The sequence below is a fragment of the Salvelinus alpinus genome, chromosome 2 (genome assembly GCF_045679555.1).
Source record: "Salvelinus alpinus chromosome 2, SLU_Salpinus.1, whole genome shotgun sequence".
NCBI lineage: Eukaryota > Metazoa > Chordata > Actinopteri > Salmoniformes > Salmonidae > Salvelinus > Salvelinus alpinus.
Window position 1 is genome coordinate 64757693 of NC_092087.1, and position 16707 is coordinate 64774399.

The 16707-nt window shown below is 45.4% G+C and overlaps 1 protein-coding gene across 11 annotated transcripts in view; it reads right to left on the reverse strand.

Moving 5' to 3' along the window:
* Nucleotides 1-1429: 1429 nt before the first annotated feature.
* The window catches only part of slc8a1a (solute carrier family 8 member 1a), a 49085-nt gene continuing 33807 nt past the window's right edge, over nucleotides 1430-16707 (reverse strand). For all 11 annotated transcript variants that reach the window (XM_071350457.1, XM_071350510.1, XM_071350473.1 and 8 more), the window contains 5 exons: nucleotides 15571-15639; nucleotides 14053-14180; nucleotides 12504-12603; nucleotides 9658-9930; nucleotides 1430-6980 (listed from right to left, as the gene is read on the reverse strand). In XM_071350457.1, the coding sequence (XP_071206558.1) occupies nucleotides 6604-6980; nucleotides 9658-9930; nucleotides 12504-12603; nucleotides 14053-14180; nucleotides 15571-15639 (947 nt within the window). In that variant the 3' untranslated portion in view covers nucleotides 1430-6603. The remainder of the gene's footprint in view (nucleotides 6981-9657; nucleotides 9931-12503; nucleotides 12604-14052; nucleotides 14181-15570; nucleotides 15640-16707) is intronic.

Genomic DNA, 16707 nt, shown 5'->3' on the forward strand with positions numbered 1-16707 from the left:
GTAGAGATAATTATTTATTTCAGCTTGTATTTCTTTCATCACATTCCCAGTGGGTCAGAAGTTTACATACACTCAATTAGTATTTGGTAGCAGTGCCTTTAAATTGTTTAACTTGGGTCAAACGTTTCGGGTTGCCTTCAACAAACTTCCCACAATAAGTTGGGTGAATTTTGGCTCATTCCTCCTGACAGAGCTGGTGTAAATGAGTCAGGTTTGCAGGCCTCCTTGCTCGCACATGCTTTTTCAGTTCTGCCCACACATTTTCTATAGGATTGAGGTCAGGGCTTTGTGAAGGCCACTCCAATATCTTGACTTTGTTGTCCTTAAGTGTGATCGATCTAACAATGGAAATACATGTCCTCAAAGATGGAAGGCAGACGGGAGAAGGCGAGATCAGGTGGGACCATTCTAGCCAATGAGAGGGCAGATATGCGTGTGAACAACAGGTCATAGAGATTGCGGACATAGAGATTGCGGACTCATATTTGTATCTGTGCCATCATAGCGTCTGTGACAGCATGGGCAGCAACCATTAAGACTCCATTTTAAAGTAGTCAATTGTCCCAACTCATAAGAATCCCCACCCAGTTGGCTACTTTAAAATCGTGGAAGCTCTCCATTGCAGTGTCCATGCTAAAACAGGTTATATCCATGATAAGTCCTCTATCTATCTTTATGACAACAGGCACAACTGCTATATAAAGTAGTTTTTTTCAAAGTTGCCGAAATGCCGTATGCATCCATATCAGTGCATTCCTAACAACCTAACCATTACGAAACTCCTTTTCGATCAAATAAGCCTCACTTAGAAAATTAGCAATTACATATTTGTTGACCAAATTTGACACTCTCATTGACTTCACTTTGTGGGCTTATTTTCATGGAGAGATTTTGGGCTGAGTAAAACCTCTTCCTCTATGGCTGGATTCACTCCCGGCCTCTGTTTTCCACCCTTTCCATCAGCTGGGCAATCTGCAACTGCTATTTCCATTTGTGGACTTTTAAATGAATAATATAAAGCCATTGACTCTTGAAGAATATAACCTATAAATGCCTCATGTGCATAGTTCAACGAAGCCATCGATGACGTCACCCCATTGTTTCCTATGAGAATGCTCAGTGGCGCATTTGAAGATCAAGAGGTGTCATTTCAGCGTGTCATTTTATACAATCAGATTAATATTTTGTCATTTTTTCAAAATGGTAAAAATCTAAACATTTTTGAAGGGCAAAAAGTCACAATCCTGTAAGGGAATACAGTAATATGTATCTTAAGCATTTGTCAATACAGTATCAGCTAAATGTACCAGAAGGGGGAGCCAACTTACTGTTTATCAGAAATATCTAATTGATCAAATACCCAACTCCTAACACCATACACAATCATGTACACACCAATAACAACTCTACTGATGTCCCTGAGACAAGCTAGGTTTCAAAACTTTTATTTTCTGTGACAGAACTAATTCAGCCTTGGTACACATTACAGATTGTGTACATCCCTCCTGTTTTGGGTGCACAATGAAAGAAAGATTATGACATTCAAATACATTTGAACAGCAAACAAATACATTTAAACCAAAAAACCCTGATAAATAAAATAAAACACACAATGAAACCTAGAACAAGCATTCTGAGAGAAATATGGTGCTCGTATTACCTAGCCTGGTGGTCCAGTCTGTTTGCGCTTTTGCCAACTCCTCTCTGTGTTCGTTCCTTGTCATACAGGATGTACACTACATGACCAAAGGTATGTGGACACCTGCTCGTCGAACATCTCATTCCAAAATCATGGGCGTTAAGATAGAGTTGGTATAGTAGCAAATAGAGTTTGATACTATAACAGCCTCCATTCTGCTGGGAAGGCTTTACCCTAGATTTTGGAACATTGCTGCGGGGACTTGCTTCCATTCAGCCACAAGAGCATTAGTGAGGTTGGGCACTGATGTTTGGCAATTAGGCCTGGCTCGCAGTCGGCGTTCCAATTCATCCCAAAGGTGTTCGATGGGGTTGAGGTCAGGGCTCTGTGCATGCCAGTCAAGTTCTTCCACACCGATATCGACAAATCATTTCTGTATGGACCTCGCTTTGTGCAAGTGGGCATTGTCATGTGAAACAGGAAAGGGCCTTCCCCAAAATGTTGCCACAAAGTGGGAAGCACAGAATTGTCTAGAATGTCATTGTATGCTGTAGCGTTAACATTTCCCTTCACTGGAACTAAGGGGCCTAGCCCGAATCGTGAAAACAGCCCCAGACCATTATTCCTCCTCCACCAAACTTTACAGTTGGCACTATGCATTGGGGCAGGTAGTGTTCTCCTGGCATGCACGAAACCCAGATTCATCCGTCAGACTGCCAGATGGTGAAGGGTGATTCATCACGCCAAAGAACGCATTTCCACTGCTTCAGAGTCCAATGGCGGTGAGCTTTACACCACTCCAGCCGACGCTTGACATTGCACGTGGTGATCTTAGGCTTGTGTGCGACTGCTCGGCCGTGGAAACCCATTTCATGAAGATCCTGACGCTGCCTCCAGAGGCAGTTTGGAACCCGGTAGTGAGTGTTGCAACCGAGGACAGACGATTTTTACGCGCTACACGGTTCAGCACGTTCTGTGAGCTTGTGTGGCCTACCACTTCACGGCTGAGCCGTTGTTGCGCCTAGATGTTTCCACTTCAGCACTTACAGCACTTACAATTGAGCGGGGAAGCTCTAGCAGGGCAGACATTTGATGAACTGACTTGCTGAAAAGTTGGCATCCTATGACGGTGCCATGTTGAAAGTCACTGAGCTCTTCAGTAAGGCCATTCTACTGCCAATGTTTGTCTATGGAGATTGCATGGCTGTGTGCTCGATTTTATACACCTGTCAGGAACTGGTGTTTGCTGAAATAGCCGAATCCACTAATTTGAAGGGGTTTCCATATGTATATGTAGTGTATGTATAGTTTGACAAGGATAGAAGAATAGAAAGTTGTCTACAGCACAGTTACAGAAGGGGACCAGGCTACACAGTATGTCTGACCAATGTTAATACATAAAACAATTTGTCCAGAGACGGGCCTAGGCTTGTGACAAGTTGAGGAAGAGTGAATCAATAAAATAGTGTCAATGTGTGTGACATCACTAATAGGAACAATGAGAAAGGTGAAATAAACAGAAGCCATAATATGGCTATTTTTTTACGCATCAGCTATCCTAATAGTGAATCAATGTGCTTAATGTGAGAGAAAAAAATGGGTCTCGATTCCTTTTGTTTTGTTTAAACCAGTCAAAACTGTGTGAGAAGTTACAATACCATGCATTCACACAATACTGATAAAGTGATACTTATTTTTTTTAGGATTGGCTGAATTCACTCTGTAGTAGGTGTGTAGTATTCGTTTAGGCCCCTGAATGACGACAAGACAACTTCCATTGCAATAAAGGATAAAAACGCCTCAACAAGGACCTTGAGAACCACCCAGACTCCTTCAGAAATATAGAGGAAAAGAGGGGTGAAAGTCAATTCAAAACGCGGCTCCCCTGGAAGGCAACATTAGCTATTCTTGTGTCCCCAAAGGGTAGGAAAATAAATAGCTTGAATCTTATATGTTCAACATTGAGGCCAACTACCTCACTTTGACAACACTGTACACTATATACAAAAAAAGAAAACACAGACAAAGTACTGCTTCGTCTTTTCCTCAAACTCGACATCGGCAAACTCAAGCAGAAGCAATGTCGTTTTGGACAGTACGAATAACTTTCATCAACACAAGAGTATGAGATATTGCCTTTCATACAAATAAGAAAATGACTTGTTCACATTACTTTAAAAGAAGTGTAGTCTTTCAGATGACATTGTTCCAGGAGCAAACACACAAAAACAAACTTTAATGAACCCAAATCCATTACTGCTCATTATCAAAATGTGTCCCCTAATGTTAATGATAACTACGGCTTATTATATACAGTTATGTTTACACTCATGCATATAGTTTACAAGAAGCACATTGATAATCCAACATTGCGGATTATTCAGACAGAGGTATAGACAACACTAGCACACTATGCTCACCACAGCGCTAAAGTGAACATCGCCGCACACCTGGACAAGGAATCAACAACAATGTATGACTAAACTTGACACACGAGAAATTCTTGAGGACTTTCCTATGAAAAAAGCACAACTGTAGAGTTTGTGTTGTTTTCTCTGTCACCTGCGGTAGTTAACAGACAAAATGGAAGATGCTAGTGACATCACATATATAAAAGGATTGGCAGTCTCTGTCTTGGAGATCTTGATAGCGTACTACAGGGATGGGCAATGGAACTCATCATGAGGGACTGCAGTGGCTCGTGGGTCTGCGGGGGGTGGTATGGATGTCCATACCACCCCCCGCGAACAAAACATTTTAGCGAACCCCTCGTGACAGCGAAGAGATACATTTTACGTTTTAAAGTTCATTTCCTGCAATTCTACACATTTTGCCATGGGGCGTAGAGAAAATGTTGGCGTTTTAAAGCAAGTTTGCTGCAATTCTACACATTTTGCCACAGGGCGGAGAGATTTTTTTATTTATTTTACAACTAATTTAATGCAGTTCTACTCATTTTGCCATGGGGCGGAGTGAAAAATTTGCAGTTTTACAGCTAATTTCATGCAATTCTACCAATTTTGCCATAGGGTGGAGGTAAATGTTATCAGTTTTTAATATTATAATTGATAATCAATGGGCCCTACTCTGTTTGGTAATTCGACCATGCTTACTACAAGTCTAGATAGCTGGCCACTAGACTAACTTACCAATCAAAAAACAATTAGCAGACATGGGCTAATTGAGTGACTGCTGATGCACAACCAAATTTCGAAATTTCACCTTGTGTATTCTATTATTCTAACTCTCAACTGTAAGTTGAGACCCCGACTAAGCTCCTAAGAATGTGTTTTTGAATTTTTTTTTAAATGTATTGTTCCGCAGGCCTATCCAAGGCAGTTGCCCATCCAAGGCATACTATACATTTTCTGGACTTTATCTTCTTACAACGATGGAAGTCCTATTCACCCAAATATGGAAGATCCATACTGTATCCTTGTCTTAGGATATAATTCTTGTCATAAGAGGTCTGATAAGAATATCAAAAGAGCTTCAACTCAACCACCCACGCTAGAAAAGGTTGATTCATGTTCCTAAAAACATTTTCAAAAAGCTGTCACTGAAAGATATCGAGGCTCATTCCTTCCCATTATATTTTTTTTGTTGATAAAACAACTTGTTGATTTCAATTTACACAGTTTAGTTTTTGTTTTACAATGATATTTAATTTGTAAATTGTGTTAAATGTATCTTAGTGAAAATTCAGATCACCTTCTGACAAGACATCTCTGTGTATTGTGGTCTTCTTTACACTGTCTCCACTGTATAACATTCTCACAATCTCTTCATTGTAAAAATGGTCTGTTAGCAGACAAAGCCGACTGAATTAAATATGTTTAACACAATTAAAAGAAAGACCATAGAAGATATAGGATATAAATACATTTCACAAAGACATAATGATTATTTCACCTCTAATTAATTATTTATTGACTTGTCTAGTGTAATAGTATTGTTGCTGATAAATGTTTCATGGGGAATTAAAAAAAATATATAACATGTGCATTAGTGACATTTTATATCAAGACATTCTTCTAGTAAGGAAAGGTTTCTTTAGTTTCTGTAATATTGGAGATGCAGTCATGACTGCAACAGTACTGTGTAGACATAAAATGAGTTATAGTCTCATTTAGGTATTTACCTCAGTAACTATGTAGTTATCATCCATATGCCCTTCGCATTTAAACAACCACTCACGTTTCTGTGTTACAGGAATATTATGACATATTTGTCTAGTGTATTTTGGGGGGGGGGGGGGGGGGGGTCACTGAATAGAGATTGTGGACGCCAGCCAGCAGCACTTTTAGGCATAGCTTTGAAGTTCTGTATAACCAAACAAGCACAAGTTTTTTGCTTCATCTGAAATTACATTTTGGATACACAGCCTTAGGAGTCTTGATCCAATGAAAGTCAACAGAGAGCTTCCATTTAAAATAAAGCTGCAACAACAGGATTAAAGGAGCTAGAGGACAAACACTAAATTAATAGTTTAAAAAAATATATATAATTCACGTCTAAAATATTTGGGCCACCATCCTGCTGGTGTTGGTTCAGAGGCCTTAGTTATATTAGTGGATACTTCAGATGTCTTGGATGTGGCAGTAGGTGGCTTAAGCATTGGATGTCATGGATGTTAGATTTAGGATAAAGGGAGGTGGTAGTCAATGGCGTAAGAGACCTTGGATGTGACACGTCAATGCCTCCAAATCCTTGGATTTAATCGTACATAGTTCAGAGGCCTTGGATGAAAGCAATAAAATGGTTATATATTTATTTTTTTGCTTTCAAAGACTAAAAATCTTTCAATTTTATTTAAAGAAGCTTTCAAATAATTTTTAATAGCTTTATAAGACCTTATAGAAGCTTTCAAAGACTAAGAAGCTTTCGAAGATCTTTCTGAAGCTTTTGAAGACTCTAGAAGCTATTGCTTTTTGAATCTTGCTTTCAGATTCTTTATAGAGAAGTTAGAAGCCCTTGATGTGGCAATACGCTTCCAGGGAGGAGAATACGATGTACATGAGCCACAGGCTGAAGAAGAGACAGGTGGTCGCAATTTTGGGGCCCCGGGGCCCACCCAGCTCGCCCCCAATCTCAGGTCGGCGCCGGTACATGAGCACGGCCACGGCGACAAAGGCGAAGATGGTGAATAGGGTGACGGAGAAGGCCAGGGTGCCCGGGTCCACCCGGAAGTCGTTGCCCTTGGAATTGTGGTAGATGGCTGCAATGGACCAGGCCACGCCGATCCCCAAGAAGACGTTAACGGCATTGCTGCCCGTTACGTTGCCGATGGAGGCGTCTGCGTACTGGTCCTGGATTGCAGCTACCTTGCTGGCAAACGTGTCTGGGGGAGCGAGAGAGAGATGAAGAGAAAGGGAAAGGAAGAAAAGGAAGAATTGTGAATGGTGGTAGAGTGACATGGATCCAAAATTAGATGTCCATGCATGACAAGAGATATGACATAGTGTACTATTCAAGAACACTGCATACAAAGCACTGCTTTTAGGAGTGACAATGCCTAATTGTGATTACAACCCTGTCATGAGAATGTAGAGTTAGATGGTGTATGTTACTAACCTGACCTCCCAATGCAGCAAACACTAGATTGGTGACAGAGTCCTAATAAGACCCACCGTTTGTGAATATGTCTGTTTGTGTGTGTAACGCTCGTCTTCGGGTGAAAGTGAGGAGGACCAAAGCGCAGCGTGGTATGTTTCCATATTTGAACCTATAGGGGAAGGTCTGGGTGGGCATCTGTCCACGGTGGCGGCTCTGGCTCTGGACGTGGCCCCCACCCCACCATAGTTAATCCCCGCTTCCGTGGCCTCCTTTTAATGGCGACCCTCCATTTGATCCCCACTGGACTAAGGGGCAGCACCGGACTGAGGGGCAGCACCGGACCGAGGGGCAGCACCGGACCGAGGGCACCGAGGGGCAGCTCCGGACTGAGGGGCAGCTCCGGACTGACTGACGGCTCTGGCAGGTCATGGCTGGCTGACTGCTCTGGCAGGTCATGGCTGGCTGACGGCTCTGGCAGGTCATGGCTGGCTGACGGCTCTGGCAGGTCATGGCTGGCTGACGGCTCTGGCAGGTCATGGCTGGCTGGCGGCTCTGGCAGGTCATGGCTGGCTGGCGGCTCTGGCAGGTCATGGCTGGCTGGCGGCTATGGCAGGTCATGGCTGGCTGGCGGCTCTGGCAGGTCATGGCTGGCGGGCGGCTCTGGCAGGTCATGGCTGGCTGGCGGCTCTGGCAGCCCCTGTCTGGCGGGCGGCTCTGGCAGCTCCTGTCTGGCGGGCGGCTCTGGCGGCTCCTGTCTGGAGGACGGCTCTGGCGGCTCCTGTCTGGCGGACGGCTCTAGCGGCTCCTGACTGACGGACGGCTCTAGCGGCTCCTGACTGACGGACGGCTCTAGCGGCTCCTGACTGACGGACGGCTTTGAAGGCTCAGGACAGACGGGTGGCTTTGCAGGCTCAGGACAGACGGGTGGCTTTGAAGGCTCAGGACAGACGGTTAGCTCAGACGGCGCTGGGCAGACGGGCAGTTCAGACAGCGCTGGGCAGACAGGTAGCGCAGGCGGCGCTGGGCAGACGGGCAGCGCTGGGCAGACGGCAGACTCTGGCCGGCTGAGACGCACAGTAGGCCTGGTGCGTGGTGCCGGAACTGGTGGTACCGGGCTAAGGACACGCACCTCAAGGCTAGTGCGGGGAGCAGCAACAGGGCGCACAGGGCTCTGGAGACGCACAGGAGGCTTGGTGCGTGGTGCCGGAACTGGTGGTACCGGGCTGGAGACACGCACCATAGGGCAAGTGCGTGGAGGAGGAACAGGGCTCTGGAAACGCACTGGAAGCCTGGTGCATGGTGTAGGCACTGGTGGTACTGGGCTGGGGCGGGGAGGTGGCGCCGGATATACCGGACCGTGCAGGCGTACTGGCTCCCTTGAGCACCGAGCCTGCCCAACCTTACCTGGTTGAATGCTCCCCGTAGCCCAACCAGTGCAGGGAGGTGGAATAACCCGCACTGTGCTGTGTTGGCGAACCGGGGACACCATGCATAAGGCTGGTGCCATGTATGCCGGCCCGAGGAGACGCACTGGAGACCAGACGCGTTGAGCCGGCTTCATGGCACCTGGCTCAATGCTCAATCTAGCCCGGCCGATACGAGGAGCTGGAATGTACCGCACCGGGCTAAGCACACGTACAGGAGACACCGTGCGCTTTACCGCATAACACGGTGTCTGCCCGTACTTTCGCCCTCCACGGTAAGCTCGGGAGTTGGCGCAGGTCTCCTACCTGACTTCGCCACACTCCCTTGTAGCCCCCCCAATAGATTTTTGGGCTTGACTCTCAGGCTTCCGTGCTAGCCGCGTACCTTCATAACGCCGGTTCCTCTCTCCGGTTGCCTATGCTCTCCTAGCTGCCTCCACCTGTTCCCATGGGAGGTGATCCTTTCCAGCCAGGATCTCCTCCCATGTGTAGCAACCCTTGCCGTCCAAAACGTCCTCCCATGTCCATTCCTCCTTCGTGCGCTGCTCCTACTGCCGCTGCCTGTTACGACGCTGCTTGGTCCGGTTTTGGTGGGTGATTCTGTAACGCTAGTCTTCGGGTGAAAGTGAGGAGGACCAAAGCGCAGCGTGGTATGTTTCCATATTTATTGGAATACTTCTTTTAACACGAACAAAAAACAACAAACCGACAAACAAAGGAACGAAGACGATACAGTCCCGTAACGTGAACACTTAACACTGGTACACTGAAACAGGAACAATCACCCACAAACAAACAGTGAGAACAGCCTACCTAAATATGGTTCTCAATCAGAGGAAATGTAAAACACCTGCCCCTGATTGAGAACCATATCAGGCTAGTTGACAACCCTAAACCAAACATAGAAACACATAACATAGAATGCCCACCCAGCTCACGTCCTGACCAACTAAACAAAGACTAAACAAAGGAAATAAGGTCAGGAACGTGACAGTGTGTATACATGTCTGTGTGTATTGCGGCATGTATGGAACGCACCTGGCACAGACGTCCCGAGCGCCACAAACACCACGGCGGTCACGGAGTCCTTGAGGCCCACGGTACAGCCAAAGTGGGAGGCCAGGTCTCCAATGAAGGCGGTGAGCAGGCCAATCATACTGATGGAGACCACGAAGCAGGCCCAGCCGTTCCAGTAGTCGGTGGGCGGCACAAAGGCGAACAGGAGCTTCCAGAAGACGGTGAGAAAGTGCATGACGTAATCAAAGCAGGAGGGCAGCTTCTCCTCGCCGCACTCGTCCTCATCATCATCGCCTGAGACATTTTGAGGGGAGGAAAGATGTGTTGTAACCCCAACTTCGTGGTTCAATTTCAACATTTAACATGTTGAAACTGGATATCTGGAGGTGAATGCACCAATTTGTAAGTCGCTCTGGATAAGAGCGTCTGCTAAATGACTTAAATGTAAAATGTAAATGTAACATGTTTAAAACCTCTGCTACAATGTTAAGTTTCTCTGCAATGTAGTCAAGTCTTAAACTGTGAGTGGACCAGGAGAAACTAGCCACCACTAGTCCATTCTAAATTAAAACACAGACGTTCCGGCATTCCTAGTAGTGTTAGCCGTTAGCCCCACTCTCTCCACTCCCTACAGTCTGTGTGGAGAGTGAATTTCCACATGACACAACCAATGAAGCCTCTCATCACATCAAGTCAGGACAGTGAGCCACATCTCTACTCATTGAAGCCATGGGAGAGTTCATTAGGGTGACTGACAGCGTGGCTTAAAATAGCTGATGCGCAAAATCCATCTGAATGCGTTTCTCTGCATGGGAGCAGGGAATGGTCACGTTTTTGTGTGTGTGTGTGTGTGTGTGAGTGTGTGTGTGTGTGTGTCTGTATTTGTGTGTATTTTTGCTAATACAATACACGTGTCCATGAGTATGTCTCAAGACATAGGCCTGCATTTCAATACCTGTTTCAATGCTTGTTTCTATGCACGCGTGCATGCATGGGTGCGTGTGTGTGCTCATGCATGCATTTGAGTGGACAGGAGGCCATAGTGGTTCAAAAGATCCAGCTTGACCATGTCCTGCCTTGTTTTGTTTCCAATCGAATATGTGTTACGGTAAACATACAGGTTAGGGATGAGATCAACCATAGCCCATCTGCAGCAAAGACTCTGTGCCTATCCCAGAGGAAAGGGTCTGCCCGGATATTAGCACAGTTCAGAACTCACGAGTACACACACACACACACACACACACACACACACACACACACACACACACACACACACACACACACACACACACACACACACACACACACACACACACACACACACACACACACACACACACACACACACACACACACACACACACACACACACACACAATGGTCGTGTGTGAATACCCATACTTGCATTCTAAATAGTAGGCATTGTTTTATAGAATGTTTTATAGTATGTGAAATTTCAAAATGTTTGTATGCTTTAAATGGCAGGATGTCATACTAATTTCAGCTTGTCAGCTAGTAGAATTCACTGGACACTTTTGAGGAAGATGATAATCAGCTGAGGGGACGTGCTGTACCAAAAAAGAACGAATGGCGGGAATAAACGTAATTGCTCATTAGATGATGCATTCTCAGGAGCCTAGTATGCTGATATTTGTTGCTTACCGAATTAGTTTTTTTCTAAACAGTATGTGGTACTAGCACACAATATGCAGTTTAAGTAAATAGTAGGAAAGCCTGATTCTGGACATGGCCACAAACACACGGCCACACACACACACACACACACACACACGTAGTTTAGAATTCATTAATTCATTACATACTAATTCATTACATGGACTTTTTAATGATCTCATTACTAGCCCTGGAGGAATCTACTCTGGAGTGCACTCCCATGGCTAACAAGCTTAGCCATCTCCACTCAAGCTCTCAGTGGAACTTTGTGTGAGATGTGTGAGATGTGTGTATATGTGATTGTGTGTGGGGGTGTGTGTGTGTGTGTGTGTGTATGTGTGTTGCTTGATGAGTTTGTTGTGCTTCGGCGCTGCTCCGCTGATAAATCAACAGTGCTTCGGAATGTGCTTCGGAGGGCGCCGCTACTGGAACTTCACAGTTCCCGCTAATTACAAAAAGCGTTCCAATTAAGATCTGGGCAGATTACATTGTGGCTAGGGTGATTGTGTAGCCAATTAAGACAAATATGATTTGAAAGGAAAATAACATATTTGGGACAAGATTTGATTTTGCTCTGAATACATCATCCCGTATTGTTGTCCAAGAATCAGAATATAGGTTTGCGTCCCAAATGGCAACCTATTCCCTGTAGTGCACTACTAGGCCTTGGTCAAAAAGTAGTGCACTGGGCCTCCCGGGTGGCGCAGTGGTCTAGGGCACTGCATCGCAGCGCTAGCTGTGCCACCAGAGACTCCAGGTTCTGTCGCAGCCGGCTGCGACCGGGAGGTCTGTGGGGCGACGCACAATTGGCCTAGCGTCGTCCGGGTTAGGGAGGGTTTGGCCGGTAGGGATATCCTTGTCTCATCGTGCACCAGCGACTCCTGTGGCGGGCCGGGCGCAGTGCGCGCAAACCAAAATAAAAAATAAAAAAATAATAAAATTTTTAAAAAAGTAGTGCACTATAAAGGGAATATGATGCCATTTGGGACGCAGAATGGTGTTATGTTTAAGAGGCTACCCTGAAGGGTTCTTCCTACTGCACTTCCTAGACCTAGGGAGTTTTCCCCTGCCACTCTAGTTGTGGCTTGCTCTTTTGGGGTTTAGGCCTGGTTTGTTGGTTAGGCAATTTGTTACAAACACTTTTCTATAAAAGGCTGCCAATGAAATGATTGATTGATTGATCTGCTTACCAGAGCTGACTGTGATAGCTTCCATAAACTGCTGCCTCCAGCTATTGGTTCCAATCAATAGAGCCAAGTTGGTCTTCTTAATCAGCTTATCCACTGTGTTCTGTGGGGCACCAGAAGATAATATTTCAGTCTATTAATCCTCAAACCTGCTTATTTAGCTTTCCACAAACACAGATACATGCCCAATGAACACACCTTGGCGGTGAACATGATGTACAAGTCTATAAAATACAATAAAGACAAACCAGTTTGATTTATCAGGGCAGACTGTGAGCCAAACCATTTCACATACCCTATATCAACCTCAAAACATACCCTGACTCCTACACCTAAAACTACCCCAAACTGCAAAGACATTTTTAATGCTCAAATTCCAAAATGTTCATCCTGATCACTGTCTCTTTCATGTGGAAAATGGAACTTACAGTATCAGTACACCTTTTGGATTGACAGATGGGAGATACCACTTAAGACACCAGAGGTACGACTTACTGTAAGTAATGGGAGATACAATCTCTTTTTTATTATTATTTTTTTTTTAAAATTTTATCCCCTTTTCTCCCCAATTTTCGTGGTATCCAATCGCTAGTAATTACTATCTTGTCTCATCGCTACAACTCCCGTACGGGCTCGGGAGAGACGAAGGTCGAAAGTCATGCGTCCTCCGAAGCACAACCCAACCTAGCCGCACTGCTTCTTAACACAGCGCGCCTCCAACCCGGAAGCCAGTCGCACCAATGTGTCGGAGGAAACACCGTGCACCCGCCCCCTCGGTTAGCGCGCACTGCGCCCGGCCCGCCACAGGAGTCGCTGGAGCGCGATGAGACAAGGATATCCCTACCGGCCAAACCCTCCCTAACCCGGACGACGCTAAGCCAATTGTGCGTCGCCCCACGGACCTCCCGGTCGCGGCCGGCTGCGACAGAGCCTGGGCGCGAACCCAGACTCTGGTGGCGCAGCATAGCACTGCGATGCAGTGCTCTAGACCACTGCGCCACCCGGGAGGCCGGGAGATACAATCTCAAGTGCAGCTGGTTGACTTACTCCCTCCCTTTCCAAGTGGTGGAGTGGGTGGTTTTAAAGGTCCACTAGTTGTTTTACGGTCCTATCAAAGCTGTGATTTACTATTATTAAAGGTACAATTTGCAGGTTTGTGCGCGACACGGCAGATTTCCGATATAAATGAGAGTTAATGATCTGTCATTCTCATTGAAAGCAAGTCTGGTAAGCGGTAGATCCGTTCTTTGTGCGGTATGCTATGCTTCCCCTCTATAAGTTTCGTTTTTGCTTATTTTTTGTTTTAGTTTTGTACGTCAGCTTCAAGAGCTGAAAATACAATATTTTGGGTTATTCCAAATATATGTCACAGCGTTTTAGATATTGCAACGATTCTCTACACTATACATTGCTTTTTTGTGTCACTAAAACTAAAATCAGGGGAACATTTTAGTAACCAGGAAACTTCTTTCTAACAAACCAAAAGGTAGTCATTAATCTAGTAAAATAGAGCGCCTCAGAAACAGACCAAAGCAGAAGTGTGGTCTCGTACCTTGAACTCATACGACTCCTCGATGACAACTTCCAGTTTGACGTGCTCCCCGAGGGTGGGCCGGCCCATCTCAGCGATGCGGCGTTCCTCCTCCTCTTTCTTGGAGAGAGCTTCCTCGTCCCCTTCCTCTGAGGGTGAGAGGGGGAGAAAGATAGAGAGAGAGGGATAAAGAAAGAGGAAAGGAGAGAGAACACATTTGGGTGGTTAGCGGCCATGACACGGACGATACCCATAAGAGAACATTCATGTGTTTCCGTGAGTGGTCAAGGTAGCTGTTGACTGTTCAACACCTGCCTTTGAAAACCTTTACACTTTTGAAAATATTGTGCTAAGTACTATGCTGCCTTGGATATTTTATTTTCCCATAATCCTTTCTAGCACAGTTCCAGATACTGTGGTGGATGTGTAACGGATGTGAAATGGCTAGCTAGTTAGCGGGTACGCGCTACTAGCGTTTCAATCAGTTACGTCACTTGCTCTGAAACCTAGAAGTAGTGTTGCACTTTGCTCTGCAAGGGCCGTGGCTTTTGTGGAGCGATGGGTAACGACGCTTCGTGGGTGACTGTTGTTGATGTGTGCAGAGGGTCCCTGGTTCGCGCCCGAGGTCGGGGCGAGGGGACGGTTTAAAGTTATACTGTTACATTGATGCTGTTGACCCGGATCACTGGTTGCTGCGGAAAAGGAGGAGGTTGAAAGGGGGGTGAGTGTAACGGATGTGAAATGGCTAGCTAGTTAGCGGGTACGCGCTACTAGCGTTTCAATCAGTTACGTCACTTGCTCTGAAACCTAGAAGTAGTGTTGCACCTTGCTCTGCAAGGGCCGTTGCTTTTGTGGAGCGATGGGTAACGACGCTTCGTGGGTGACTGTTGTTGATGTGTGCAGAGGGTCCCTGGTTCGCGCCCGTGTCGGGGCGAGGGGACGGTTTAAAGTTATACTGTTACATATGCATAACCTGGCCAGAGCATAACAGTTCAGCTTGGCTCTGTTTTGCGAGGCTCATAAGTGTGAAAATGTCACTTGAGTCCAGGTTTCTGTTGCAAGTGTACCTTCTTGTGCTCTGTTTACGCTAACTGAGCAAAGATAAAGTGAGGACTAGGAAAAGTGTGCATTCACAGGCTACATAAACGATCTGTGGTAGGAGAAGCCACAAAGGTGTGTGAAAGAGGCAAATGTGCAATAGCTGCATGATACTGACTATTAGCGTCGCTGTGACAATCTAGTCATTTGACTGGCCCAAAGCTAGTCATCGAAGCAGAAACAGAGACGTACTGAGCTGATAAAGAAAGGGAGTTCTTTCAGAGTGACACTGGAAATAAAAAAGCAGACTGTTATTTCGCAGAGATTTCCAGCCGGAGGCAGTATTGAGACGGCAGTGACAGAGAACTCATGAGTCACACAGTGGCGTGCGCACAGCCTTTGACACAACACCGGCACATGGATGGTGAGAGGGAGGATAGAAGAGAGCGAGACGATAGAGAAGTGAGGGGAGGATAGAGAGGACAAAGGGAGGATGTATACCTGCAATGCTGATAATGGTGGCAGGGACAGGGTTATCCCTACCCTGCACTTTCCGGTAGACGTCCCTGCCTGAGGGACAAGTTCACAGTTCAAAGTTCATTGCACAAAGAGCCCCCATTAGATAAAAAAAACTGTTTCCCAAGGTTTCCGGATAAGTCAAAAACACTATCCAATATATTTCACAATATTATGGTGGAGGAACGCAGGTTTCAATTGAAAAGCTGTTGAGATTCTTTGATCCCACTGTAAACTTTACTTTGTTGAGTACATGAATTTGAGTACATTTGCTTTGAGACTTTTGTTAATTAAAGTTGCAGCTATAGAGGAAATATGCTTTTAAAGTTATCCGGGGAAAACCAGTGACTGTGTTTGATTGAAAAGATTGTTTTTCATATAGCATTGGATCCAAACACTCCTCCTGAAGAGCTACTGAATGTGAAGAGTTTTGTTCCTGTCCACCATTAACACACCTGATTCACCTAATCCCAGCCCAGACCGAAGAGCTGAATGAAGTGTGTAGGCTAAGTCCTATCAACTGTGTTATTGCTGGGCTGGAACAAAAGCCTGCACACTCAGTACATCTTCAGGACCGGAGTGACCACTGACATACATTTGAAGTCGGAAGTTTACATACACCTTAGCCAAATACATTTAAACTCAGTTTTTCACAATTCACAATTTAATCCCAGTAAAAATTCCCTGTTTTAGGTCAGTTAGGATCACCACTTTATTTTAAGAATGTAAAATGTCAGAATAATAGTAGAGAGAATGATTTATTTCAGGTTTCATTTCTTTCATCACATTCCCAGTGGGTCAGAAGTTTACATACACTCAATTAGTATTTGGTAGCATTGCCTTTAAATTGATTAACTTGGGTCAAACGTTTCGGGTAGCCTTCCACAAGCTTCCCACAATAAGTTGGGTGAATTTTGGCACATTCCTCCTGACAGAGCTGGTGTAACTGAGTCAGGTTTGTAGGCCTCCTTGCTCGCACACGCCTTTTCAGTTCTGCCCACACATTTTCTATAGGATTGAGGTCAGGGCTTTGTGATGGCCACTTCAATACCTTGACTTTGTTGTCCTTAAGCCATTTTGCCACAACCTTGGAGGTATGTTTGGGATCATTGTCCATTTGGA